This window comes from Trachypithecus francoisi, unplaced genomic scaffold (genome assembly GCF_009764315.1).
Source record: "Trachypithecus francoisi isolate TF-2019V2 unplaced genomic scaffold, Tfra_2.0 Lachesis_group2, whole genome shotgun sequence".
NCBI classification, from domain to species: domain Eukaryota; kingdom Metazoa; phylum Chordata; class Mammalia; order Primates; family Cercopithecidae; genus Trachypithecus; species Trachypithecus francoisi.
The window spans coordinates 97,999,312-98,025,461 of NW_022681465.1; the positions used below are offsets into that span (position 1 = coordinate 97,999,312).

General features: G+C 36.6%; 1 protein-coding gene across 9 annotated transcripts in view; it reads left to right on the forward strand.

Annotated features, from left to right (window-relative positions):
• Positions 1-5,905: 5,905 nt before the first annotated feature.
• The window catches only part of SREK1 (splicing regulatory glutamic acid and lysine rich protein 1), a 40,715-nt gene continuing 20,470 nt past the window's right edge, over positions 5,906-26,150 (forward strand). For 5 of the 9 annotated variants that reach the window (XM_033179727.1, XM_033179728.1, XM_033179733.1 and 2 more), the window contains exons 1-6: positions 5,906-6,590; positions 15,479-15,612; positions 21,396-21,511; positions 23,972-24,136; positions 24,277-24,455; positions 25,664-25,794. In XM_033179727.1, coding sequence (XP_033035618.1) covers positions 6,430-6,590; positions 15,479-15,612; positions 21,396-21,511; positions 23,972-24,136; positions 24,277-24,455; positions 25,664-25,794 — 886 coding nt within the window. In that variant the 5' untranslated portion in view covers positions 5,906-6,429. Of the gene's footprint in view, positions 6,591-15,478; positions 15,613-20,985; positions 21,110-21,395; positions 21,512-23,971; positions 24,137-24,276; positions 24,456-25,663; positions 25,795-26,150 lie in introns of all 9 variants that reach the window. The other 4 variants (XM_033179729.1, XM_033179732.1, XM_033179735.1 and 1 more) reach the window with 3 other exon arrangements.

Below are 26,150 nucleotides of genomic sequence, written 5' to 3' on the forward strand. Positions count from 1 at the left end.
ACTAGAATTACAAAGATTAGAATTATAACTAGAATTGCAAAAATTACAGATTTGCAACTAGAATTACAAAGAGCTCTTACAACTGTATAACAAAAGATATATGTCTCAATTTGAAAATGACAAAACATTTGAATATTTGAATAGACATTTCATCAGAGAAGAAATGTGAATGGACAATAAGCATACGAAAAGTTGCTGAACATTATTAGCCATTAGGGAAATGGAAATGAAAACCACAATGAGATACCATTACATACCCACTAGGATGGCTATAATCAAAAAGGATGATAATACTAAGTGCTGGTAAGGATATGGAGCAAATGTAATGCTCTCATATCACTGGTGGGAATGTAAAACGGTACAGCCTCATTGGAAAACAGTTTGGCAGTTTCTTAAAAAGTTAAACCTAGGCCAGGGGTGGTGGCATGTGTCTGTGGTCCCAGCTACTAGGGAGGCTGAGGTGGGAGGACTGCTTAAGCCTGGGAGGTCAAGGCTGCAGTGAGTCATGAATGAGCCACTGCACTTATCTAGCCTGGGTGACAGAGGGAGACCCTGTCTCAAAAAAAAAAAAGTTAAGCTTACCATAAGACTCAGAAATTCCCCTCATAAATATCTACCCAAGAGAAACAAGGCTTGTATGTGAATGTTTGCAATGGTATTATTCATATAGCTCAAAACTGGAAAAAATCCAAATGTCCACCAACTGATGAATAAAACCCAAAATGTTGAATATTCAACAATGGTTTGCTATTCAGCAACAAAAATTAATGAACTACTGATACATGCTCCAACATGAATGAACCTCAAAAACATTATGCTCAATGGTAGAAGCTAGACACTAAAGACTGTATGTTGTATAATTCCATTTATACACACTTTCCAGCAGAGGCAAATGTATAGATAGAGGCAAATGTATGGATAAAGACAAAAAGCCTATCAGTGCTTGCAGGAGCTGGGTGTTACTGGAGTTGATTCACTTTATCAACAGTACACTTGAGGTGGTCTATGAACGTCTGCTGCCAAAGTTGTTAGAGGTTCCCTGGTCACCTCCTTTGCTAACATTTGTGCAATTCTTCTTGCAAATCTTTTAGGTACTTTAGTCTTGTAATATATTTTGTTTCCTTTTGCGTAGTCAAAGTCTGTTAAGGTTTCTAAACATGCCTTAGTCACATCCCAAATCAAGATTTGGTTGTGTAATTATTTCTTCCACTCCATGAAATACCCTTTCATCATTGTGTACACTTTTTTTCGGTTTAAGTTAGAGTCATTTCTTTAGTAGTAAAAAGTAATGCCAATGATAAGGTTCCAGAGCTAGCCCACTAGAAACATCACAGATTGAGAGTTCTGGATCCTGAAAGGCAAAGGTCATGTGGTTTAGCACTGAAGAGTTTCTGCTTCAGTTTTGGAAGAGTACTACTCCAAAACACATTACACCTGTGCATGCACACACACACGTGCACACTTGTGTATGCACAGTTCTCACTCTTTTTCTGATTATTTCTAGTACAACCTATTTAGCTTTCTTCCTAAGAATATAAACAGCACTCCTCTTTCAAACATAAGACTACTTACAGATCTTTCCTAACCTGAAATTACTCCTAAATTATTCCCTACTATCAGAATTTCCTTTCAGATTCCATAGAGTAGATTCATAGCAGATCCCACTCATTCAAAACCAAAACAAGAAGACTAACAGTCATCAAAGCCTCTTCTTGTACATACAACCCACCCTTATCTTACATACTTTCCCAGCTCTAGCATTCTCTTCCTGTCCCTGTACACCCAAGAACTGCTCTCTCCAAAGTCACCTCCTGGTTCTCAGTCCGGTAAGTACCTAAAATCTATAATGTATATCTTTCTCTTGTTTTTTTTTTCTGTTGCTTTATTTACTGGGGTTTAGTTTTTTGAATTTTTGGTTTCTGGTTGGCTCTTATGGGCCTGAGCCTCCTTGTGAGGAGCTCTTTTTATTTTTTTCACTGAAACTTTGCCATTACTGGTCCTATGATGTTGTTTTTGAAGGTGTTAGGTCAGCACGCAGATGAAATCAAGAGGCCTGGAGATAAATAGGCGAAAACTGGAGCCATGTGAATGATTACAGAGTTTGGAAGCAGAACATGGAATGGAGGTTGGAATTTTAAAATGTATCTCAGAAGTCCATGGTAGGATAGTCACATTGGCCAGAGTGGCAGAGCTGGGATAGGCCAGGGTTGGTAAGTTTCCCCGAGTGATTTATAGAGGGATAATGTTACCTCTTCTTCCCCACACATGTTCATGTCGCTTTTGTCTCAGTAGTCACAGTGTATCTACCAGTGGGCATGTTTTTTCCCTGATCTTGTCATCTTTGCAGAATTTGACACTTTTCACCATTCTTTCCACCCCATTTCTCACTTTTTCCATATTAAAATGTTTTCTTCCTGGCCAGGCATGGTGCTTCATGCCTGGAATCTCTATACTTTGGGAGGCTGAGGTGGGAGGATCACTTGAGCCCAAGAGTTTGAAACCAGCCTGGGCAGCATAGTGAGACCTCATCTCTATAACAACACCACCACCAACACCCCCCACCCAAAAACCAAAAACTTTTTCTTCCCTTAAGTTTTGTGACTATCCTCCCTTCCAGTTTTTCTTGTGGCTGGATATTTTTTTTTTTGGCTGTTTGTTGTATTTGTCTGTTTAATGTTGTCCACAGCACTTTTCCTGCTACAAACGTTCCTGGCGTATCTGTATCTCATCTCAATCTTAAGTCAAGTGCTATATCTTAGTTCTAGACATCTTTCCTAAATTTCATTTCAGAATGTTGTCCATAATGGATCTCAATATTTTCTGCTCTTTCCTCCCACAGCTGCTCTTCCTTCATATTTTTGGACCTAAATTATGCACTGTTTACTTAATCCTCCAAGACATAAATCTAAACTCCTCCTTCTGCTTTACTGTCAAGAGTAGATTAAGTCCATTAAGAATACTGCTTTTACAACCTTCTAAACCAGTGGTTCTCAACATGGGGTTTGCAGACCACAAGAAGGAGTTCACCTGGGAACTTGTTAGAAATTTAAAATTTTAGGCCCCACTCCAGACTTAATGAACTAATAACTCTGGAGATGGGGCCAGCAATTTGTTGTAACATGCCGACATGCTGATTCTGATGCACACTGAAGTCTGAGAACTGTTCAAAACTAGTTGTTAATCTGAGAGATCTATGGTTGGACTTCAGGAGGATCAGAAAGCATCAGTAACTGTAGCTAAAACTGAGTGTATGCCCATATATATTTTTCTGAGTGGAGAGCTTTTATTCCTTTTATCTTCAAATGAGTTCAATGATTCTCAAATTTGTGGCTGTTCCTTGCTTTCCATCACTACTACCTCTTACCTTTGTTCAGGACCTCATTATAGCTTATTCAGATTATTGCAATAACCTACTCAGCTTCTTTGCCTCTAGTCTGCACCCTTTCCAATGTATCTCCAGGTTGCAGTGACAGTCATCTCCTTCCTTCCTTCCTTCCTTCATTCCTTTTTTGAGGCAGGGTCTTACTCTGTCACTCAGGCTGGAGTGCTGTGGCATAATCACAACTCATTTTCACTGTAGCCTCGAACCCCCAGGCTCAAGCAATCCTCCCACCTCAGCCTCCCCAGTAGCTGGGACTGCAAGCATGCACCACCGTGCCTAGCTAATTTTTTGCTGTTATTGTTTATTTGGTAGAGACGGGGTCCTTCCTTGTTGCCTAGGCTGGTCTCAAACTCCTGGGCTCAAACAATCCTCCTGCATTAGTCTCCCCAATTCCTGGGATTATAGGCATATGCCACCGCACATGGCCAATCATTTTAGAACATGAATCCGATCGTGGTCATTCTTCAGCTCCAAGGTCTTCAGTGGTTCCCTGCTTATGATAAAGCAACCTCTACCATGACAAATAATACCCTTCATAAAGGCTTATTCCTTTGCACGCATCTCTAGTCATTCTCAGCCCAGCAATAATAGACTTAGAATCTTCTGGACCTCACTCGAGCTCTCTTTTACCTCCCTGCCTTTGTATATTGTACATGCTCCGTCTGGAATGCCCTTCACTGCTCCTCCTTCCCTCCCTGCCTGGGTAGTTCCTATTTGTTCAATATTCAGCTCAAGCAATATTTCTTCTGGGGTCTTCCATTAGAACTCAGTTTAAGAGGCCCTCCTGTGTGCTCTGAATCCCCTCATGCTTATCCCTATGGTAATAATAATTCTCAAACATTTTGATCTTAGGGTCCCTTTACATTCTTTTTTTTTTTTTTTTTGAGACGGAGTCTCGCTCTGTCGCCCAGGCTGGAGTGCAGTGGCCGGATCTCAGCTCACTGCAAGCTCTGCCTCCCAGGTTCACGCCATTCTCCTGCCTCAGCCTCCTGAGTAGCTGGGACTACAGGCGCCCGCCACCTCGCCCGGCTAGTTTTTTGTATTTTTTAGTAGAGACGGGGTTTCACCATGTTAGACAGGATGGTCTCGATCTCCTGACCTTGTGATCCACCCGTCTCGGCCTCCCAAAGTGCTAGGATTACAGGCTTGAGCCACTGCGCCCGGCCAATTCTTTATTTATTTATTTTTTTAACTTTTATTGTAGATCCAGGGGTACATGTGAAGGTTTGTTACATAGTTAAATTCATGTCATGGGGTTTGTTGTACAGATTATTTCATCATCCAGGTATTAAGCCCAGTGCTCAATAATTTTCTGCTCCTCTCCCTCCTCCCACCCTCCACCCTCAAGTAGACCAGTGTCTGATGTTTCCTTCTTTGTGATCATGAGTTTTTTGTGTATTCAATGTGTTGTGATATGTTTTGGTTGAAATACATGGGGGAAATCTGATCTCATAAAGATAAGGTGTTGGAAAAAGGAAAACTATTTTATAGCCTTTCCAAGTAGTTCTAGATATTATTCTTTGATACTGTCCCAAACTTACATGTGGTAGTTTCTTAGCCTGCATTGCAGTGTGGACTGAATCTGAAACCACATCAGTTAAGCACTGAAATCCAACAGTCTATCTTGCACATACCAGAATCTTTTTGCCTTTGTAATGGCACCTAGTGGCCATTTGAAAAATAGGTGTCCACTAAGCTGTAAAAATCACAAAAATGTTGACATATTTCATTTTATAATGTCAAAAATAAATTGTTAATATCATGCTTCTCTTACTAGAAAAGTCTCTAAGTACTGGAAAGCTGTCAAGCTTAAGTTGGTGGATACAAGTGTAACAAAATTTGTATTTTCCAGTGAAAATTCAGAGCTACACTAGTGCTTTTTCCGGAGACAACCATTTCACTGGGGCATGTAGCGGCAGTAGTTTCCATTTTTTCACACATATTCTTTAAAAGACATGTATGCAAGGATGGATTTGAAAAAATATATATAATTTTTAGTTCTTTATGAAGGACATTTTTAAAGTGAAACTAGCATATTTTAAAACCTGAAATGTTGTATGATGTGAAGAATACAAAATGCAACTACCAGTACAGACTGGCGCCACTGCCTTGATTGCTGTTAAGGTGTCAGCAGTTTAATCTTTCACGTTACTAGTGCAAATGTCAACAAAGTGAAAAAGATCAACAAACTCTTAATATTATGATGAAAATCGTTTTGACCTTGCCAACCCACTGAAAAGGTCTCGGTACCCTTAGGGATCTGCGGAGGGCATTTTGGGAGCAGCTGCCCTGGACTCACTACTGTTGTCTCTCATTAGGTTGCAAGTTCTATGTGAACTGTCTGTAACTGTCTGTTACGTGCCCTTGCCTCATAGTGCCTGGGACACAGCACTCAATAAACATCAATACCTGTGGAAAGAGGGAATAAATACAGGTTATAAACAACCCGTGCGCAGCCTTCATCTTACTGTCTCTTTCCTTAATTCAACCTGAACCTACACATTTTGTAAAATTTTGTTTTTTTCACAATTAGGACGCTTGCCAATTTTTTTAAATAGTTGGAGTTGGGGTGCTGCCTGTATGTGATAAGGATGCCCTATAGTTTGGTCAAGTGTTTTTCTGTGTTACCGAAGAGTCATTCCTCCTTTACAGTCCCGCACCAGCAGGACAGGCCGCTTGGTTTCCCAGTCCGAGACCGGAAGGAACCGGGTAGACAGGAGCACAAGATTCGCATCGACTTCTGGGGAAAACAAACACACCGATAAAAAAAAAGCTCGCGGTGAAACCAGTAGCAGCAACAGCCCCAGGCACCCGGGAACAGGAGGCCGCAGCCGCGCGAGACCTGCCGGGTTGCCGGGGCGACGCTTCCGGCTGGCGCGCGCAGCCCGGGGAGCAGGGGAGTTGTGAAATGGGCGGCTAGATCTGCCCGGCGCTGTGAATTCGCCAGCGGGAGCGCGCTCGCGGCCGCGCGTTCTCCGCTTTCCCGGTTCCGTCGCTGACGCGTCGTAGACGTTGGGGAGCGGGAAGGCAGCGGCAGCAGGGTCGGGATGAACAGCGGCGGCGGCTTCGGTTTGGGCTTAGGCTTCGGCCTCACCCCCACGTCGGTGATTCAGGTGACGAATCTGTCGTCGGCGGTGACCAGTGAGCAGATGCGGACGCTTTTTTCCTTCCTAGGAGAAATCGAGGAGCTGCGGCTCTACCCCCCGGAGTAAGTGCTGGAGCTCGGCTGGGGGAGGGGCGCGGGCGCCATAGAGACCTCGGCAGCCGAGGAGTGGGGGAGAGCGCGGACGCGGGCGCGCGGTGCGTGTCACGTGATCGCCCGGGCTTACCTTGGTGCCCATATTTGATTACGGCACCGGGTTCCGCCGTCCCGCTCTCCTTATTAGTCGGATTTGGGGGGTTAACTACTGCACGGAGCCCTTACCAAGGATTTAGAATGGTTGCCCTTTCCATGCCTCCGGGACTTGTGTTACCTCATGGGTCTTCGAATTCCGTGCCCCCTCCTCCTCATTTCCCCCCGAACTTAAGATGGCCGCAGGTGGGCCCGGAACAGCGCTCATGGCAAACGCCTAATCGCGTTTTTGCACTCTGAAAATCGCGGAGACCGCGCCTGAGTCACTGTCCAGTTTTTAAGGCCTTGGTGTCAGGCCGTTTTGCTGACGAGAAAGCCTGCTGCTGATGACAAGATGGAACTGGGACTGTATTTGTTTCCCAGGACGGTCACACAAAACTTAGCATCTTGGTTTATCTAACCGAGCGCATCCATGTTCCCAAAGATCATGTCTGTTCGCCGTTTTGGCACCAGATTAAATTTTCCTCCTGAAAGGTCACACTGTCCCAGAGCTTTCAGAAAAAGTGTCAGTCGGTGCAGGGTTATCCCTGCCGTATACATTTAAAATCCAGATCTTGGCTGGCATTCACGGCTCGCGGCCACTTCCCAGATGGTGTATTTTGGAATGGTAAAATTTCCCTCGTACGATGTTATCTATTTAGAAAACTCGCAAGGGGTTTGCACGTTGTTCACATTCTTGCACACAGAAACATTTTTTTTTTAATAGTAGATCTTACAGTATTAAGATCCTCTGTTTTTTGTTCACTATATCAAAATCCTTTGAGGGAAGGGGTAATTGTTAGCCAAGATTTCTTTCTTTAAAAAAGAAAGTGATTTATTTCCTAGTGATGCATTTAGACCTGTTTTTCTTTAGTTTTCTATCTTAGGTTATAACAGTGTTGCTGCATAGCTATGTAAAAGTTGTGCGGTTATTTAAGATTTACTTTTTAAGTTTTTCTTGTCTGCTTTTTGTTTTGGAATATTTCATGCATACAGAAAAGTTGAAAGAGTAATACATTGAACATCCATGTTCCCTTCACGAGCATTTTGTCTTTTTTTGGCTACAGTTGATTATTAAAATTTCCCTAGTTATTCTAATAATGCTTTTTTGTCTGTTTTTGATGTAGTATATAATTAGATATACTGTCTCCCTTGAATATGCCAAGTAATCCATGTATTAATAGTTATCTCCTTTAATCTAGTACAGTCCCGTCACCTTTTAAAAGATTTTAAAGTCGTGACATTGACATTTTGTTTTGTAGTTCATTTTGTCTTGTAAAATGACCCATAATCTGAGTTTATATAGATGAGATATGTAGAGATATGTGCATATATATATCTCTATATTTCTTCATGACGAGATTCAGGTAATACATTTTTGACGAGAATACTGCATAAGTGCACGCACATACATTTTGATTGATTAACCATGGCATTATTGCTTTAATTAACTTGTGGAAATGCTTTCAGCCATCTCAATTTAAGCTCTCAGAACATTTCTTAATAATTGAGAATTGTTTGGGGTGAGTGCCGTATCCTGCAGGCATTGGAATCAATCAGTAAAATATTTTGTACATGAACCTTTGTAAATCTTGCTTTCAAGGCTGTGGTAATAAGGTATCTCATAGGTAGAAGAAATATATTGCAGAATGTTCTTCATTATCAACATAACATTTATTTGGTTGAAACCTGGGTTTGGGTGACAACACATTAGCAGTTATTAACTGACAGTAATGGGCTACTTTTTTGAAATCAGGTGTTATTACTTGGAGTTTAAAAGTCAAAGAGAATAAAAAGTACTTAAACATATGGAAGATTACGGTAGTGTGTGTCACAAACTGTAACACGTAAAGCAAAATTATTGCATACATGTAACATATATAGGCCAGGCAAAATCCTTAACTAGTTTTTCCCTAAGTGCAATACTAGATCCCTCATTCATGTTTTAAAGCAGTATTAACATGCTTTATTCACAGGTTTTCTGCTTCGTAATGAAGTTGTCATTGCCTGGTCCTTATATTAGAAGATGTGTTTGCAGATTTGGACCGAAATGGATAAAAATTGCAATAGTAGTAGTTGTATTGAAAATATATTGTTTTACAGTGTCACATAAATTATTTTATGACATCTTTAGAACCGAGTAGAAACTTAATCGTTTTAAAATTGGAAATATATTCGTATATTTATTTCCATATATATATATTTCCAAGTATATTGGAAATACAGTAATAGAATGTGAAAATAGTTTCTCATTAAAATTTTATGATTGAGCCAGGTGTGGTGGTGTGCACCCAGCTACTCAGGAGGCTGTGGTGGGTGAATGAATAGCTTGAGTCCACGGTTTGATTCCAACCTGAGTAACATATTGAGATCCCTATCTCTTAAAAAAAAATGACTTAAGTTGCTAATATGAAAATTCAGATTTTAAACTTAATTCTTTTGGCATGATGCAGTGGTTGAGTTTCATCTTTGTATTTTAAACATTAAGAATTTTTTAAGGTTAGGGAATTGTGAACATTCACTGTAAGCATTAATTTTTATTTGCAATTTGTCATCCTTTTTTTGTGCTGCCAGTTGATAAATATGTAGAGTTACTATTAACTTTTTGCACGATAAATCAATCTCACAGCTTGTGAAAACTTTCTTACACAAGTAAGAAATCCTTGTTGTTTTTTCGGTAAATTTTTCATTGAGGTTTAATGTACCTACAGAGAAGTGCACAGATGGTAAGCGCAGATTGGTGAATCTTTACAAAGTAGACCTATACCTGTATAACCAGCACAGGATTATCTGCACCCTGTAAGTTCCCCGTGACCCCCTTCAGGTAACTAAACCCTGAAGGGTAAGCCTATCCTGATTTGTTACACTAGGTATTTTTCCTGTGTTGGTTTTTTTTGCTTGATTTCCTTCACTTCTCTGGTCTTCAGAAGTTCTAAGAAAGAGTGGAAAAATCTGTCAACTACTTATTTAAGTTTATTTAGTTTAAAAAAAAAAACCACTAAAACCACTTTATAGAAAATAGAGAAAAGGAAACAGCACTTGTGATCCCACCACTCTTTCAAAGCTTCTTTCCATTTCCATGTATTTCCCTGCAGTCCTTTTCACATGCATTAATAAATATTGGACATATTACCTCATTGGTTTTAAAAATAATTGTATAGTGCTATCATTATGTAACATATGTAGTATAGTGTAATCAAAGGAATCATACACTGTGATTTTAAACTTTTTTCACTTAATTTGTCATAAGCATTTTCCATATTGTTGTTTTATTTATAGTAATAATTAGAGATTAGTAATTTCTGAGTGTATTGTGTGTTTTTGAAATTCTATTGTTGGATATTTTGATTGCTTTTTTTGGTATTTCAAATTAGTGGATTTTAGCTAGAAACATTGGGAGGTGTGTATTTTTGATTGTCAACAATGATTGGAGGGCCTGTAGGCGTTTAGTGGGTAAATGTTAGCAATGCATAAGTAGTCTTAAACAGGAGGAATTGTGCTAATCCATAGGGCCACTGAAGCCCAGTGGAGAAACCCTGTTATAAATAATACACCAACTAATATTTTTGTACATAATACTGTATGCTTTGCTTATGTTTTGGCGTATCTTTTTTGGTAGGTCCTCTGTCCTCTAAAGGATGTATATATTAATGTACTGATAAAATATTGGACATATTATTACCTCACTGGCTTTAAAAATATTGTATAGTGCTATTATTATGTTTAATAAAAGACAAAATAACCCATTAGGGCCAAGAAATTTAATTGATGCCCAAAAAGTTGGTTCTTTGGTTTCTGCGTTTACTACCCAGTGAGAAGTTTTAATTTTTTTTGAAAAATTGGTAAGATTTTGTATTTTAAAAAACCAAAACTTAAGTCAACGAATGAGATCAAACTAAAATCTGCTAAATTTGGGTACTGCTTTCTTTTTTAAAATTTATTTTTAAAATTTTATTTATTTAATTTGTTTATTTAGTAAGTAGAGACAGGATTTCACCATGTTACGCAGGCTGGAGTCAAACTCCTGGACTTAAACAGTCTGCCTGCTTTGGCCTCCTAAAGTGCTGGGACGACAGATGTGAGCCTCTGTGCTTGGCCTGCTAGTTTCTATAGATGGATACATTTAGACCAAATGGAATATGTCACCCCCTTTTATTTGTTTTTTTCCCCAAGGTCTTCCTCTGTTGCCCAGGCTGGTCTTGAATTCCTGGGCACAAGCAAGTACACATTTGTTTGATGAGCTGTCTGTATGTTGGCTTGCCACTCTAATAATTTTAGTTTATAATGGTCAAAATAAAATAGTGTTACCTTTCCTGAAAATTCCAAATATTTGTATTTTTATAAAGTAAATGTAAGTTGATCTTTATTCTGTTTTAAGGAAGGTAATTGGAAATGAAAATTAAGAAAATTGGCCGGGTGCAGTAGTCCATGCCTGTAATCCCAGCACTTTGGGAAGCCGAGGCAGGCGGATCACAAGGTCAGGAGTTCAAGACCAGTCTTGCCAACATAGTGAAATCTCGTTTCTACTAAAAATACAAAAAATTAGCTGGGTGTGGTGGTGTGCACCTGTAATCCCAGCTACTTGGGAGGCAGCAGGAGAATCGCATGAACGTGGAAGGCGGAGATTGCAGTGAGCCACGGTCCCGCCATTGCACTCCAGCTAGGGCGGCAGTGTGAGACTCTGTCTCAAAAAAAAAAAAAAAAAATTGCTTAAATTAGTGGAGTAGCCATACCTACTGTCCATACTTCCATGATAATGCTATTCAGAACAGACCAACATTTTTTTAACCAGTTCCCAGGCTTGTGAAATGTTGGTGGCGTATCTTCACATATAGTTACATTACAATCCAGACTCAGAGTGCATATTTCTGTGGATGTTTTAAATTTGAAATGAAGTAGATTTCAACTAGGGGTATTTGGAAATGTGGTTCTAGTTTTCAGTAGTTCTTACTTACATTTACATTCCTTCACCAAAGGATTGGTCAATTTAGTAATTGTTGCTTCAGTGATGACTGTCAGGCTCTTGAAGGTTTCAGAGGCAAAAGAGTTATTCCTGTTGGAATTGCTAGGGCTTTAAGTAGGTTATTGTAATCATAGACTGTTTTCGGTTACAAAGTGTTACCCAAGGTAGATCAAGAAGAGACATTATTAAAAAGAAAGATTTCACTGCATTGAAAAATAAAGATTGTAGTACAGCCAGGCCTCATGGGAATTATGACTGGGAACTGAAAGAGTATCAGCAATCAAGATGACTATCTGCTTCTTTCTCTCCGGTGTTTATTAATTCAGTTTGTTTCTGTCTACTCTATTTCTTTGCATACCTATTCTGTACTCATCATTTGGCTTACAGCTTACTGTAAGTCACCTTCCAGCCCAATAGAGAGAACCTGATTGATTGATCTAGCTCATTTGGTTGAGCCTGACTTCCCAAATTATAGGTTGCTGGTCAGCCAGGGAAATGGGCCCTTGAGACTGGTGACTAATCACTTGTGGCTAGAGAAGCTTACAGGATCTGTTGAGGGTTTCACATAAGGAAACCATGCTAAGGCCTATGCCGAAACAATATAGAATTTCTTGGTAGCACATGGAGGAGGCTGTACCTAATGATTGTGGTATCTTAAGATGGTTTACCAGAAGACTTGGAAATTTGAGCCTTGAAGAAAAGTGGAATTAGCATTCAAAATGGGAGTTAGGATACCATAACCAAATGGAACAGCATATATGAAGACCCTTACGTTTGTGATGTGTTGTTGGAACCACAGGTATAATTTTTGGTTATCATCATTTACATGGTGAGGCAAGAACAGAATAGTACTTTAAGGAAATTTAATATGTGGAGTGACACAGTGAAATTTAGTGTTTAGAAAGATCACTGTGGGAGTTTTTGTGGAAGACCATTAATAAGGATTTGAGGTTGGGTGCTGGTTGATTTGTTAAGAGCTGTTTAGTAATCCACATGAGAAATGATGAGGGTCTGAATTAAGGCATTGGTAATGAGAATGATGAAAAAATTAATGTGACAAATATTTAGAAGGTACTCTAAGCAGGATTTATTGACCAATTGGATGAGGAGTACAGAAAGGTCAAGGATAATTTTTCAGTTTGAATAAGTAGAGTTTTGGAAATAACTTCAAATCTTTGTAGTTTGACAATTTTTTTATTTTCTTTTTTGAGACACAGTCTCACTCTCTTGCCCAGGCTGGAGTGCAGTGGTATGATCTCAGCTCACTGCAACCTCTGTCTCCCGGGTTCAAGCGATTCTTGTGCCTCAGCCTCCTAAGTAGCTGGGATTGCAGGAGTGTGCCACCACAGCCAGCTAAGTTTTGTATTTGTAGTAGAGACGGGGTTTCATCATGTTGGCCGGGCTGGTCTCGAACTCCTGACATCGGGTGATCTGCCTGCCTCTGCCTTCCATAGTGCTAGGATTACAGGCATGAGCCACCCTGCCTGGCTGACAAAATACTATTTTTAAGACCAAAATCATGGGGGTGGGAACTTTATTCATTGTGGTTATTCATTCTGGGATGAAGTTGATGAGTCCCAACTATCTTTTGAATGTTGTCAGTCATTGTGGCAGAGGAAAAGAGCCAAACAGTGGTTCTCAAAGCTTCTTCAGAATAGTGACACATGTTGGTTCTGCTCATATTTAAACTGACCAAAGCAGGTTACATGGCCACACCTAACTTAAAGGAACAGAAAAATGAAATTTTATTGTGTACCTGTAAAGAGCCTTGGAAGTAGTTGGTGGGCAGGGCTTAGGACGGTCACTCTAGTGACTCCTAGGTTTCAGACTTGGGTAATATGATGGTATCTTTTACTGAGATATGGAATATAGGGGACAGAGGGCAAGACTGGTAAGGAAGGAGGTTGATGAATGTATTTTGGACTTATTTAGTGACCATCAAGGTGTAATATTCCAGCAGGCACTTGGACGTGGGAGTGGGAGTCTAGAGCTCACAAGAGGCCTGAATTGGCGATTTGGTCATGTAAAGGTGGTGGGTTAAGTCTGGATGTGGATATGATTACCTCAGTGTCAGTACACAAATTGCTTTGTCTTAGGTGTTGGGTTGGGTAAAGAGGGATTTTTGGTGAGGGCTGATGTGAATCCTGAATTGGATGCCCTTAGGCAGAAGTGAGTTGGATGCTAAGAGGTACATCTTTTATTTTCAACTTTGGCCTTACTAATTGTGTTAATAATGTTAATAGTTTTAAGTTCTAAATGCAGATACATTTTATTATCACATTGTTTGGTTAATAGCATAAGTATATAAATTTAACCATTATTAATGTGGTTATTTTACATTGTTTAAAGATAGATTTGTTCCTGAACGTGAAGAATTACAAAGAAATCTGGATTTTTGGATTTTAAAAATGACTGTTTGTGGAATTGCTAATTTAACAGTATATCAGAATGGTTTAAAGATTCTTGGTTAGTTGAATGATTACAGTTGCATGAAGTTTGGAATTAGATGATTAGATGTTAGATGTTAACTTTGCCATTTACTAGTTCCGGAATTGTAGTCGGTTTTCTTTCCTGTTTTGTAAACAAAAGTAACTGACTATTAAGTCATGTGTTTTTCAAGTGATCTCTTTTTTTAGTGTGAAAAAATATTTTATTTATTTATTTATTTTTTTGAGACGGAGTCTTGCTCTGTCGCCCAGGCTGGAGTGCAGTGGCCAGATCTCGGCTCACTGCAAGCTCCGCCTCCCGGGTTTATGCCATTCTCCTGCCTCAGCCTCCCGAATAGCTGGGACTACAGGCGCCTGCCACCTCGCCCGGCTAGTTTTTTGTATTTTTTTTGGTAGAGACGGGGTTTCACCATGTTAGCCAGGATGGTCACGATCTCCTGACCTCGTGATCCGCCCGTCTCGGCCTCCCAAAGTGCTGGGATTACAGGCTTGAGCCACCGCGCCCGGCCGAAAAATCTTAAATATTTCAAATAGATTTTAGCACAAAATCTATGTTACAGTTTACATATGTACTTAGTTTCGTCCTGCTAAACAGTTATAGATTTTAATGAAAAGTAATTATGGATAGGCTGACAAAATGATAATCCATGAGGATAGTGTATTTTTGAATCTAACAGGATGTATTCATTTTAGGAAAAGTTCCTTTCATTTGTGCTGTGTCTGGTTCATTTTTACTATAGGCCTGCCTGGATTGAACTGAATCAAGTAGGACCAGTTAGAGTCTATGCTGTTTTGCCTATAAAATATGTAAGATTTTGTTTGTAAAATCTTTTGTCTGGAAAACCATATCACTGTCCAGCTCTGGTGTATGCAAAAGACCTTAATTTAAATTCCATATTACCTGATTGTTTCTAAGACTGTTGTGAAGTTTTTTAGTGATCTAAATGCTTGGGAAACACATTTAAGAAGAGTTGGAATGACGATAAAATTTGAAATCTTGAGGATTGGAGCTTTTATAAAGGGATTTTTGCTTACATGTGATACACTTTTTGAGTTAATTTTTGGGTTAAATTACCTTTTTTTACATTTCACTCGGATTAAGGATTGATTAATTAGAGTTCCAAGTTTTACAAGTAACGCAATAGGCCTGCGTCGATTGCCTTCTGTCTTGGTAGGCAAATCACCATTAAATGACTAAGTTTCACTATTTTATGTGTTAATGATCCTTAATAACAAAAAGTTTTAAAGTCTTAATTTCGTAAGATTATGTAAAGATTAAGAAAGAAATTTTAAGTGAAAATGATAAAACCAAGCAAATGTTTATTAGTTCAATTGTTTTTCTTTTTATCTTGCAGCAACGCACCTCTTGCTTTTTCCTCCAAAGTATGTTATGTTAAGTTTCGTGATCCATCAAGTGTTGGTGTGGCCCAGCATCTAACTAACACGGTTTTTATTGACAGAGCTCTGATAGTTGTTCCTTGTGCAGAAGGTTGGTATCTCACTTTTTTCCTCTTATTTTAATTTCTGTCCTGTCTGTTAATTGCCTTTAGCTTTCCTAGAGATTGGCAAGTAGACAATACTCTTGGTATGTGTATGAAAGTAAGAATGAAATTTGGAGAAGGTAAACATTTTTACCTAATAGTAATATTAAAATGGTTAATTTATGACTTATGTACATTTGAGATTTTACAATTTAACATTCATAAATTGGCTTCTGGTTTGCTTTGGCTTTCTGTAGTCAATTTGCAGATTGCAAAGAAAGCTTTCTGAAATTAAAAAAAATTGATATGGGAAATTATTTTAAATGTGTAATTAAGCATATACCCTGTGTGTTCAATATTACAAATGAAAACAATGTACACATTTTGGCAAATTGGGGTTAAGTGATATTTATAAGAAAAATATTTGTAATTTATACTTTCAAGTACACTCTTAAGGTAATTTACCTTAATTGTTACTATGAGATCATTATTTTATATTCAGTGTAATTGTTTGCTTTGCAACTGGAATTTAATTTTTTCTTTTATTGGCCCCAGAAAGGGGCAGGAGGAGTGTTGGAAAAAAAGGAAAGCAATTTTCCAAAGCCTCCATAAAGGAAATAGTTCTTGAAGATAGGAACAAAGGCCTTAATCCATTAAATTTTATGACCTAAACTGCTTTAAGAACTAATTATTACTAATATTTTTTAGTAACTTCTATTTACAGAGCCACTCACGTATAATAGACTGTGCTGAATTTTGACACTTCTGGTGTGTAATAAACTTTTATTCAGAGCACTGACTAGCATGTGTACAGGATTTTAGAATTGGGTTATTATTAATTAAAATGTCTTTAAGTAGATTTTCTCTGGTGGATGATTGTAACTGAAACTGTTTTAAACCTAAAAGTTTATGGGAAACAGTTTGATGGGTTTTCATATGTAATTTTTAAAACCTCTTTTAGTGGCCAGGCTACCATTAAAATAAGAGATAATAAGCAGTTTGCTGCGCTTTCAAGGTTTTATGCTTATTTCAGAATGCCTGTTCTGGGACGTCAAAAACATTACAAAAACATTAATACTATTACAAATGAAAACAATGTACACATTTTGGCAAATTGGGGTTAAGTGATATTTATAAGAAAAATATTTGTAGTTTATACTTTCAAGTACACTCTTAAGGTAATTTACCTTAATTGTTACTATGAGATCATTATTATATATGTAATACAGTGAGTACCAGGCTGGCATTTTTGAAGTCCCAGAATAGGACATTCTCAGTATTTTTCAGATAAACTTGGAAGTGTCTTTCCCATGCCTGGGGGTTAGAGTGGGTAGGGAAGATAAAAATGGATTAAAGTTCATTATTGGCCAAATATATCTTTATCTGCTGATCTGTAAGGCTACTGTGAGCCCCAGATTGGTGAGGTGAGAAAGGAGCTGGTTAATGGTTTTGTTCTACAAACTTTGTAGTGAAATTTCATACTGAGAAACTGCCTGGGAAAAAAGAAATCAGGTAAAAGGTTTATTAAAGTGGAATATTAATTATATCAGAAAATTAATGCCACCAATAACACAGGATCTTTTATTATGTTAGCTTATTACTTAATTGGAAGGAATAATTTTATCAGTGTTGCTTGATTGGAAACTGCTATATTCCCATAGAATCTTTCATATATCTGAGAAGCCCTACTATATTTTGTTATAAATGTTCAAGATTATGGGCATGTAGATGTCCCTTTTATTGTTTATTTTATGTGATAGAGATGAATAAATGCACAGTCAGATGTACCTTTTTAATATTTTTAATATTACAACTTGGACAGTTTTACCGTTTTGGAACAGAAAAATTTAAGCATACTTTTATTGCAGTTTATAAGTAAGTAAATATTTTAAAACACTAACCTACAATTGGTATTGGTGAAACATTCAGATATGTGTTTTTCATTAGTTGTATTAAATACAGCAGAAATGAATTTAGGGAACCTCGAGAATTTCACAGTGAGCTCTTAAAAGTCTGATTATGCACTACAAGCAAAGAAATAGTGCATTATTGTATTAAAAAAGATAGCAGAGTGAGTGTGAAATAACCAAAGGAAAGTATTCCAGTGGAGTACTGTAAGAGGAGATGTGCTGTGGTGCTATAAGCAAGCAGTGTTCTGTTGACCTCACTGACTGCATCCTTTCCTTGATGTTGAACAAACAGCATCATAAGTGAGAAAAACCATAGAAAAAATTTTAAGAAGCTTTTTCAGTTTCTTTGAATTGCTGTTTTTTAGTGCAGACAGTAATGTGAGAAGATCCTAAGTTGTAAAAGTAACATTTGATGTGTAACAGTTTCATGCATGTTAAGCCTTAGCCTTTGTTAATAAAACATGCCATTTCAAAATAAAATATGCTTTCATTATGCTTGTCCAAATATGACCTCTTTTTGTTGTTGCGTGCATTTCAGATTTCTTTTTATAAATGTTAACACGTAGAAAAAGATACGGTCAAACATAACAAGGGTGTCAGCCTAATCATCAGTCATAACTTTATGTCCACATTTTCTAGTAGATGGATTTTGACTATTAATTTGGTTTTGTATGTTTTCTCTATGTGATATTTGTGCATTATTAGATGACTAGACTGGCCAAGGCAGACCTGTTACACTTGCCTGAGTTAGGCATTGTTTGCCATGCCACTAAACCTGCCGTCAAGTGAAATCTTCATTGGGGAAATGAGATCGGAGTCTGAACCGCAGAAGATGGACGCCCTGTCTCTGTTTTTTATTGTTTTACTTTAATTTCATTTCTTTTTCTTTATTTTGTCCCTTTTTTTGTTTTCGTTTTTGTTTTTGTTTTGTTAAATCTCTTTCACTTTAACTTGTGAGCTGGTTTTCCCAGTTCTTTGTAAATGGTATTTCATTAAGGGTTCATAACGTGTTGCAAATTATATTGGGAGATGATTAGCAGAGCTCAACCTTAAGATAAAGCAAATTTTCATGTGGTAAATTAGGATACAGTGTTGTGAAGCTCAGTGTGAGTCTTAATTCGTGTGTATGGACTGAAAGGTACATTTTGTTCTTGAAACATTAAAACACTGATAAGTATCTCAGGAACACTTTCTGATCTCAGCGCAACATTTTTCCAGTGTTTTTTTTTTCCCCTAGTATACATCTCTCATAAAAACTGATAGCTGCTAATTTTTGTCCTTCCCCCTGAAATTTTAGGCATACAAAATCATCAAGGAAAATAAGTAAATATAACAATCTGGGAGTAGAGGAGAAGAGCCTTTCATTTTTATAATGGTTATTTATTATAGAACTTATTTCCTTGACTTACGAAGACTTTGTTGCCTATGTGGGGAATGGATATTTGAGAAACTTATTTGCATGTAGGTTTTTGTTAGCTCGAATTTTTCGTTGAATATTTTTCAGAGGTTTTTAGCTTCTAAATGGATTCTGAGATTAGGACTATTACTTTAATACAGTGAGAGATGTTTTCCTCAGTTGACTTTGAGGAGTATAGTTTGGGAAAAATGCTAAATGCTTATTTGTTTTGTACTTTTATAAACTCTGTTATTTGGAGGGTAAATTTGGTAGAATTCTGTCTTGGAAATTAAGCAATGGAGCTTTTTCTTAAAGTACTTTTACCATTACCTTTAGGTAATTAGAATAAGTATATAGAGTAATTAGAATGGTAATTTTACAACAGTTAATTTGTTTAAAAATGTGCTTATAGTGAAGTTATACATTTATAGTAGTTTATTACTCTTGTGAAAGGCAGTGAGAGTCTGACAACCTACTGATATTTTATTTAAGCTAAAAGTGAAAGACTTCATAACACTAAGTAGTCAACTTTTGGCTGGTGTTGAATACCCTTTTTGTTTGTATAGTCTTTCTACAATGTCTTCAATAGGTAGTTTTGCTTGTTAATGGACAAGTAATATTAAATTTGGAACATTACTAGATTAGAACTCTTAGTTTCTTTAGGTGCATACATTAAGGTAGTGAAGACAGTTTCTGCCTCAAAACCTCAATTTATCAAGAATGTTCAGGTTTTACAAACCTTTTAAGATAATACCAATGTATAACAGATAAAACAGGTGAAATCAATATAAATAGTATAGTGTATATGTGGGTATATATAAATACATGTGTTACTATCAATAACTAATACATATAAAGCAGATTATTGTTTTTTGATGTTTTCCATAAGGCCTACCTGCCTTTTGTTGATGCATGTTAAGAAATCTGTTCTCCAGAATTTATACTGAAATAATAAAGATAACTTTGTTTTTGAAATTAATAAAGTAACATAAACTTAGAAGCTGCAAAGTTAGAAAATAGTAGGCATTTGCTAAAGCTAATAAAACGTAATTTTTATTTGCTTCCTATAAATGAGGCATAGCCATTATTTAAATCAAGTTTTAACTTCCGACTTGAGTTCCATCCATGTTTAGAGATATATTCAGATAATATTGTTTAGGGATTTATCTCTGCACATCTGGTTGTTTTAAATATTTTTACAACTGAAACCAGGCATGGTGCTTGTGAAAATTTACTGCATATGCTATATTTCAGTTTAGCATGCTTTTGTACATTGTCTTTTAAAACACTTTTGGAGAATTAATAATGGAAATGCTTCACCAGCTACCACCTGAGTGTTCTTCTAAATATATCCACATGTAGTCAACTGTTTAAGAATCTTTTTTTTTATGCCTAAGGGGATAAGGAAAAATAATGGGAAAGTTGCAGTCCTTATCAGAAGTAATTGGTTAGAATTCAGAAATGAATATGACAAATCGTACTTATTTCAGAGTAAGTTTTTCATTTTTTTAGGTTGTAGGGATTTTTTTTCCTAGTTAATGTTATTAGATTATTTTAGTGTTACTATTTTTATTAGGCAGTTAAAATGTTTTTAAGCAAGCTCTAAGGCATTGACTTCCCCCTTCAGATAAGTATACATAAATTGGTTCTAAAAGTTAATACTTTAAGAAGTTTTCTGAAACCAGGGAACTTTTTTTTTTCCTAAAACATTTTTAGTAGTTTCCCAAGGCAAATTTTTCGGAACTGAATTCTTTTAGGCATCTCCGATGTTGGTGAGATGCCTTACTAACTGAATGGATGTAGGCTTCGTTTTACATTGAAGTTGATTACATGGAGTAAGTTTTTGTTTTCTATTTGAAATTAAATGGAATCTGTTGGAGGGTTATCAAAATTGTTTGCATCACAAATAGGTAGTTTCAGTAACCGGATAGGGGCACTCATTAAGAAATTTCAATTCGCACATATTTGTTTTTTCTTTTTCTTTTTTTTGACTAATTTGGTTATTTGCCATTTCTGGGGATTAAACTTTAAAAAATGTTCTTCTTTTCTGTATCTGATGTTCTGTGTGCTATTAGTGATGCAGCCAACACGAACGGTTGTCATGTGTAACACAACTTTCGATCACCGCGAAAACACCGTCCTGGGAAAGCGTCCATGCTTGATATCGTTTGGTTCATGAACATTAAGTTTCCAGTACAGGTGACCCATAGCTCAAAGTGTTAAATAATTGTCTACATTATTCAGTTTTTAAAATAATATTCCATTAATGAGATTGTTAATATTTGAAGTTTTGCTCACTTTTATTTTTCCTAGTAGAGCAGGATAAAAGGAAAGACTTAAGTTCTTATTTATTTCTTTATACGGATCTGATAGATAGATACATTTATTATTATTATTTTTTAACTGCAAGGGTAATTGTAAAATCATAGTGTAAAGTTTGTGTGGTGTTTCTGCTTTTTGTAATGTTTGGAACTTGCCTCTGCAGGTAAAATCCCAGAGGAATCCAAAGCCCTCTCTTTATTGGCTCCTGCTCCAACCATGACAAGTCTGATGCCTGGTGCAGGATTGCTTCCAATACCGACCCCAAATCCTTTGACTACTGTGAGTACTATAAGCCCTCTTATGAAAGAGGTGAACGTTAAACTATGTGACCAGTTGAATAGAGAGCTTCAAATTATTTGCATTTGGATCTTCTTTTTTTTTTTTTTTTTTATGGAGAGGATTCAAAAATCACTGCTTAAACTTTTTTTTCTTTTTCACTTTATCACTGACTTAAACTGCGTTTTGAATTTACTCCTGAAATAATAGGGGATTCATTTAAATTTGAGAACCCGAATAGATTATTCATTAGAAAATCAGTTATTAAAACTCAATATTTTAAATAGCATAGATTATCTAGGTAACTGTATTTCTCAGTTAATGAGGACTAAGTCCATTTAAAATATGTGAAATCCACAACTTTGGTAATGGGAAAAAATAGGCCTTTGTCTGATATTGAGAAAATGTGATAAGGTGAAAACATGGCAAAATATTTTTCCATTAACTATGCAGAATTAAATCATAATTTAGTAATTCTTCCTTGGTGATTTCCAAGTGGGATTTAAAAAGGGTATTACTGTTACTGGCCCTTGATTTTTGGTTAAAAAATTCTGGCTGTATTTATTTTAAAAGAAGTGCCATTTTTCTTCAAAGGCAACCTAAAGCTATTGAAAGCTCTTCTTAATTGGAAGTTGAATTTAGCTTTGTGATGTTGGATAGGGATTGAATTAAGAAATGAACTATGTGATTGTAGTTAATCTATCTAGATTGTAAGAGTGGTTCCTGAAATTTTGAAGTGCAAAATTTTAGATTTGTAGTTTTTACATAACATTGCTATGCTAAAGACCTACATTCTGATTCTTGGGGGGAAATGTTTTTTTATTGAACTTACGTGTTCAAGGAACAGAATGGTGGTCAGTATGGGTGAGGCATAGTGAGTGAGGGTCATGAGTGTTTGAGATTGGAGTGGATAGATAGGACACAGATTATGGTAGGGCTTTTTAGACCATGGAAAGAGGGGTTTGAATTTTATTCTTAAGGTAATTAGAAACCATTCATGGGTTTTAAGCAGGGGTATGACGTGATTTGACATGTTTTAAAAAGATCAGACTGGCTACTGTGATAATAAGTGACATTGATTTCTTAAACTTCCGCTTTCACCTTTAGGAAGTGCCGTTACTTAACAGTTGTTAAATCTTAGTTCTGCACCATGTTTGTATATATAGTCATTAATGGTCAAAATGTTCTCTAATAGCAAAGTGGAAATGAAGAGAGTTGTCTTTTTTTTCTTGAAAGCTCTTTTAATTCTGAAAAATTTTTTTCTGCTTTCAAATTCTGAGATCTTGTATTTCTTCTAGTTTACGTTCACATTAAAAATAATACGTTCCTTAATGCTGAAAGTAAAAATGGAATTTAGTAATGTTATAGAAAGATCATTCAAAGATTTTTTTTTTTTAAGCTTTTTGTCCTTTTCCTACCATGGCATAAATAAGGGCTCAATATTTTAGATATATATTCTTACGTAAACTTTCAGCATGATAATAATACCCGTTTCTTAGGGTTGATATGAGGATTAAGTTACTACTTCAGTTAAATTCGATGCTATGATAATTGTTGACTATTAGGAACGCATAGTCTGTGTTTTTCAATGACCAAGGTACAGTTTATTCTCATTCTTTGTGAATTCTGTATTTTTGAATTCACTTAGTAAAATTTTTTTGAAACCCCACATCAACAGTTGCAGCACTTTTGTGGTCATTTGTGGACATACACAGAGTGATGAAAAATTTGGGTTCGTCTATATGCGTGGAGGTCAAAGTCTTCTTGTTTTGGCACTCAGGCTGTAAACAGGCACGTAGTCTGTTTAGTGCTATGTTCTTTGAATTGTTGTGCTTTTTGTTGGTGATTTCACTGTTAAGATGGGCCTACAAGTGTAGTGCCAAACTGCTGTGTAGTGTTCCTAAGTACAGGAAGATTGTGAAGTGCCTCATGGAGAAAATATTAAATACATGTATTAGATAAGCTTCATTCAGGCCTGAGTTGTGGTGCTGCTGGCTGTGAGTTCAGTGTTAATGAATTGACATTATATAACAGCTAAGGTGTCTTTAAACAGAAGCACATATAAAATAAGGTTAAATATTTTATTAGTTAATGTAAATGTGACCAGAGGCTCATAGGAACTCCACCCTGTATTTTCCCTGGGAATAATGGTTCAATAGTCAATAATTCATTGTTCGTGGAAACTATAGAACATAGCTACCTCAAGTAATGAGAAACAGCCTGTTTTTTAGGGTCAAGTTTAAAAGTGGCTAAAATATCCAGACAGTAAAATATATTTTGAATTACATTTAAAACTAATGTGACCTTACTTTAATAAAGTCAGACATATGTATGAGTTAAAGTTTGGAGTCCCTAGTCTCCTTTCATTCTTGTTGAGTTCATTCTTTTCAAGATTAGAAAATGGTAGCTTTGGATACTAATAGAAAATATGTGTTCTGTGTGTTTTTTTTCTTCTTTCGATAGCTTGGTGTTTCACTTAGCAGTTTGGGAGCTATACCAGCAGCAGCACTAGACCCCAACATTGCAACACTTGGAGAGATACCACAGCCACCACTTATGGGAAACGTGGATCCTTCCAAAATAGATGAAATTAGGAGAACGGTTTATGTTGGAAATTTGAATTCCCAGGTAACTAATTTAAGAAGAAACAAAGCAGCAGTAGCCCTTATTCTTTTTCTCTTCCTAAAAATCCTATCAGTGGATACAGTAATATTTACCTGATTTTTTAAATGGATGTATTTTATCAAAGTGTCACTTTGTTTCCTTAGACAACGACAGCTGATCAGCTACTTGAATTTTTTAAACAAGTTGGAGAAGTAAAGTTTGTACGGATGGCAGGTGATGAGACTCAGCCAACTCGGTTTGCTTTTGTGGAATTTGCAGACCAAAATTCTGTACCAAGGGCCCTTGCTTTTAATGGAGTTATGTTTGGAGACAGGCCACTGAAGTAAGAAATCCTAAACAAAGAAATTTTAATGATTTTGAAAAAACTTAAATTATTTTTGATGTAATTAAGGCTTTTTTTTTTTTTCTTTTTAATAGTAATTGGCAATTTGTGGAAAGGAAGACTTTGTGTTAAGTATAAATGAATACATGAGATACTTACCATTTTAGTCTTTAAATTCCTTTATTTAGAGACATTTATTTTCTCATTTTCTGTTTTCTAGGTTCTAATTCAATGTTAACATTATTTATATACCTTGCACAACAGTTGTAGGTCTTTTTCCATAGACTTTAATAAGTCAGGTTAGTTTTACATTATGACTTTAGACTAATTGAGCAACTTAACATGTAGGTTGAACTGTAGTACTTCCAGTAATAACGGTGGTAAATTCAAAATCTCCAGAAGGAAATTATAAGTGCCAACAAGTGTTTTAAACCAGACATTTTTGACTTTTAAGGTTTGCTTACATCCTTGTTTGTAAAACGTTGATACAGCCTTCGAGATGAACTCCAGACCAGATACTCTTATTTCATGCAGATTATTGAGGCAAATATAGTTTTGCTTGAATTTCATAGATTGCTTTAGTTACACAATTTGATCAGGATTTTTCTGTTAAAGGATAACTAATTGTTGTTAGTGGGTACTTGTCTTCTCAGTGTGGAATGGGTAAAGCAAGACACATAACATCCATTCATGTGCATCAGAGAAGGCACTCATATCTCGTAGAGAAAGAGTTTTATCAGATGCCTTGCACATTCAAAGCTATGTCTGACTCAGCCATGGTTTAGGGTTGGTTACAATGATGCACATAATATGATAATATACAGATAGCTTTCCGTTCTTCTAGAGTGTACAGGATATCAATAAGATCTTTTGATCTGAAAATAGAAATAATTCATTTTCATATTGGTATCAGCATTTTAATTTATTTTAATTCTAAGCTATGGAAAAGCACTTAATCTAGTCTGTTTGAATTAAGTTAGCTAGGGTCCAATTTTCTTTTTCTCCCGTTTTTGGTTGTATTAGCAAGGAATGATAGGAAGTGGGGATGAGAGATTAATCATGGTTTTGAGGTTGCTTTTTGGGTATTCTGTATTTATATCATTCTCATGTGCTTCTGAGATGTCCTCAAATTTATAAATATGTGTATCATATAAATGTTTGTTTTATAAAATGTGTGTATTTGTGATATGCTAATATTTTTAATTTAGAATAAATCACTCCAACAATGCAATAGTAAAACCCCCTGAGATGACACCTCAGGCTGCAGCTAAGGAGTTAGAAGAAGTAATGAAGCGAGTACGAGAAGCTCAGTCATTTATCTCAGCAGCTATTGAACCAGGTAAGTCCATAACATTGTTACATAGGTCCTAGTTTAAAGATCATAGAATCTTAGCACTGGAAGGAATTTTAGAAATCATCTTGTTCAGTCTCTTCGTTTTACAAACAAGAAGACTGAAACTCGAGAAATAGTAAGTAGCATACTCATGTCAAAGAAAAACTTAGCGCATATTTTATTCTTTTCCGTGGTACTGAATTGAGGCACTTTAGTCTGAGCCTAATCAGCCCTGTATTTTCATAGCAAAATCAGTGCTCAAAAATGATTTGCTAAAAGCAAAAATGTTATTGCAAGGCTAAAAAGAGTAAATATATTTAAGATGTTATGATTTGGCAGGTTTACTTTTCCTCAACATTTTA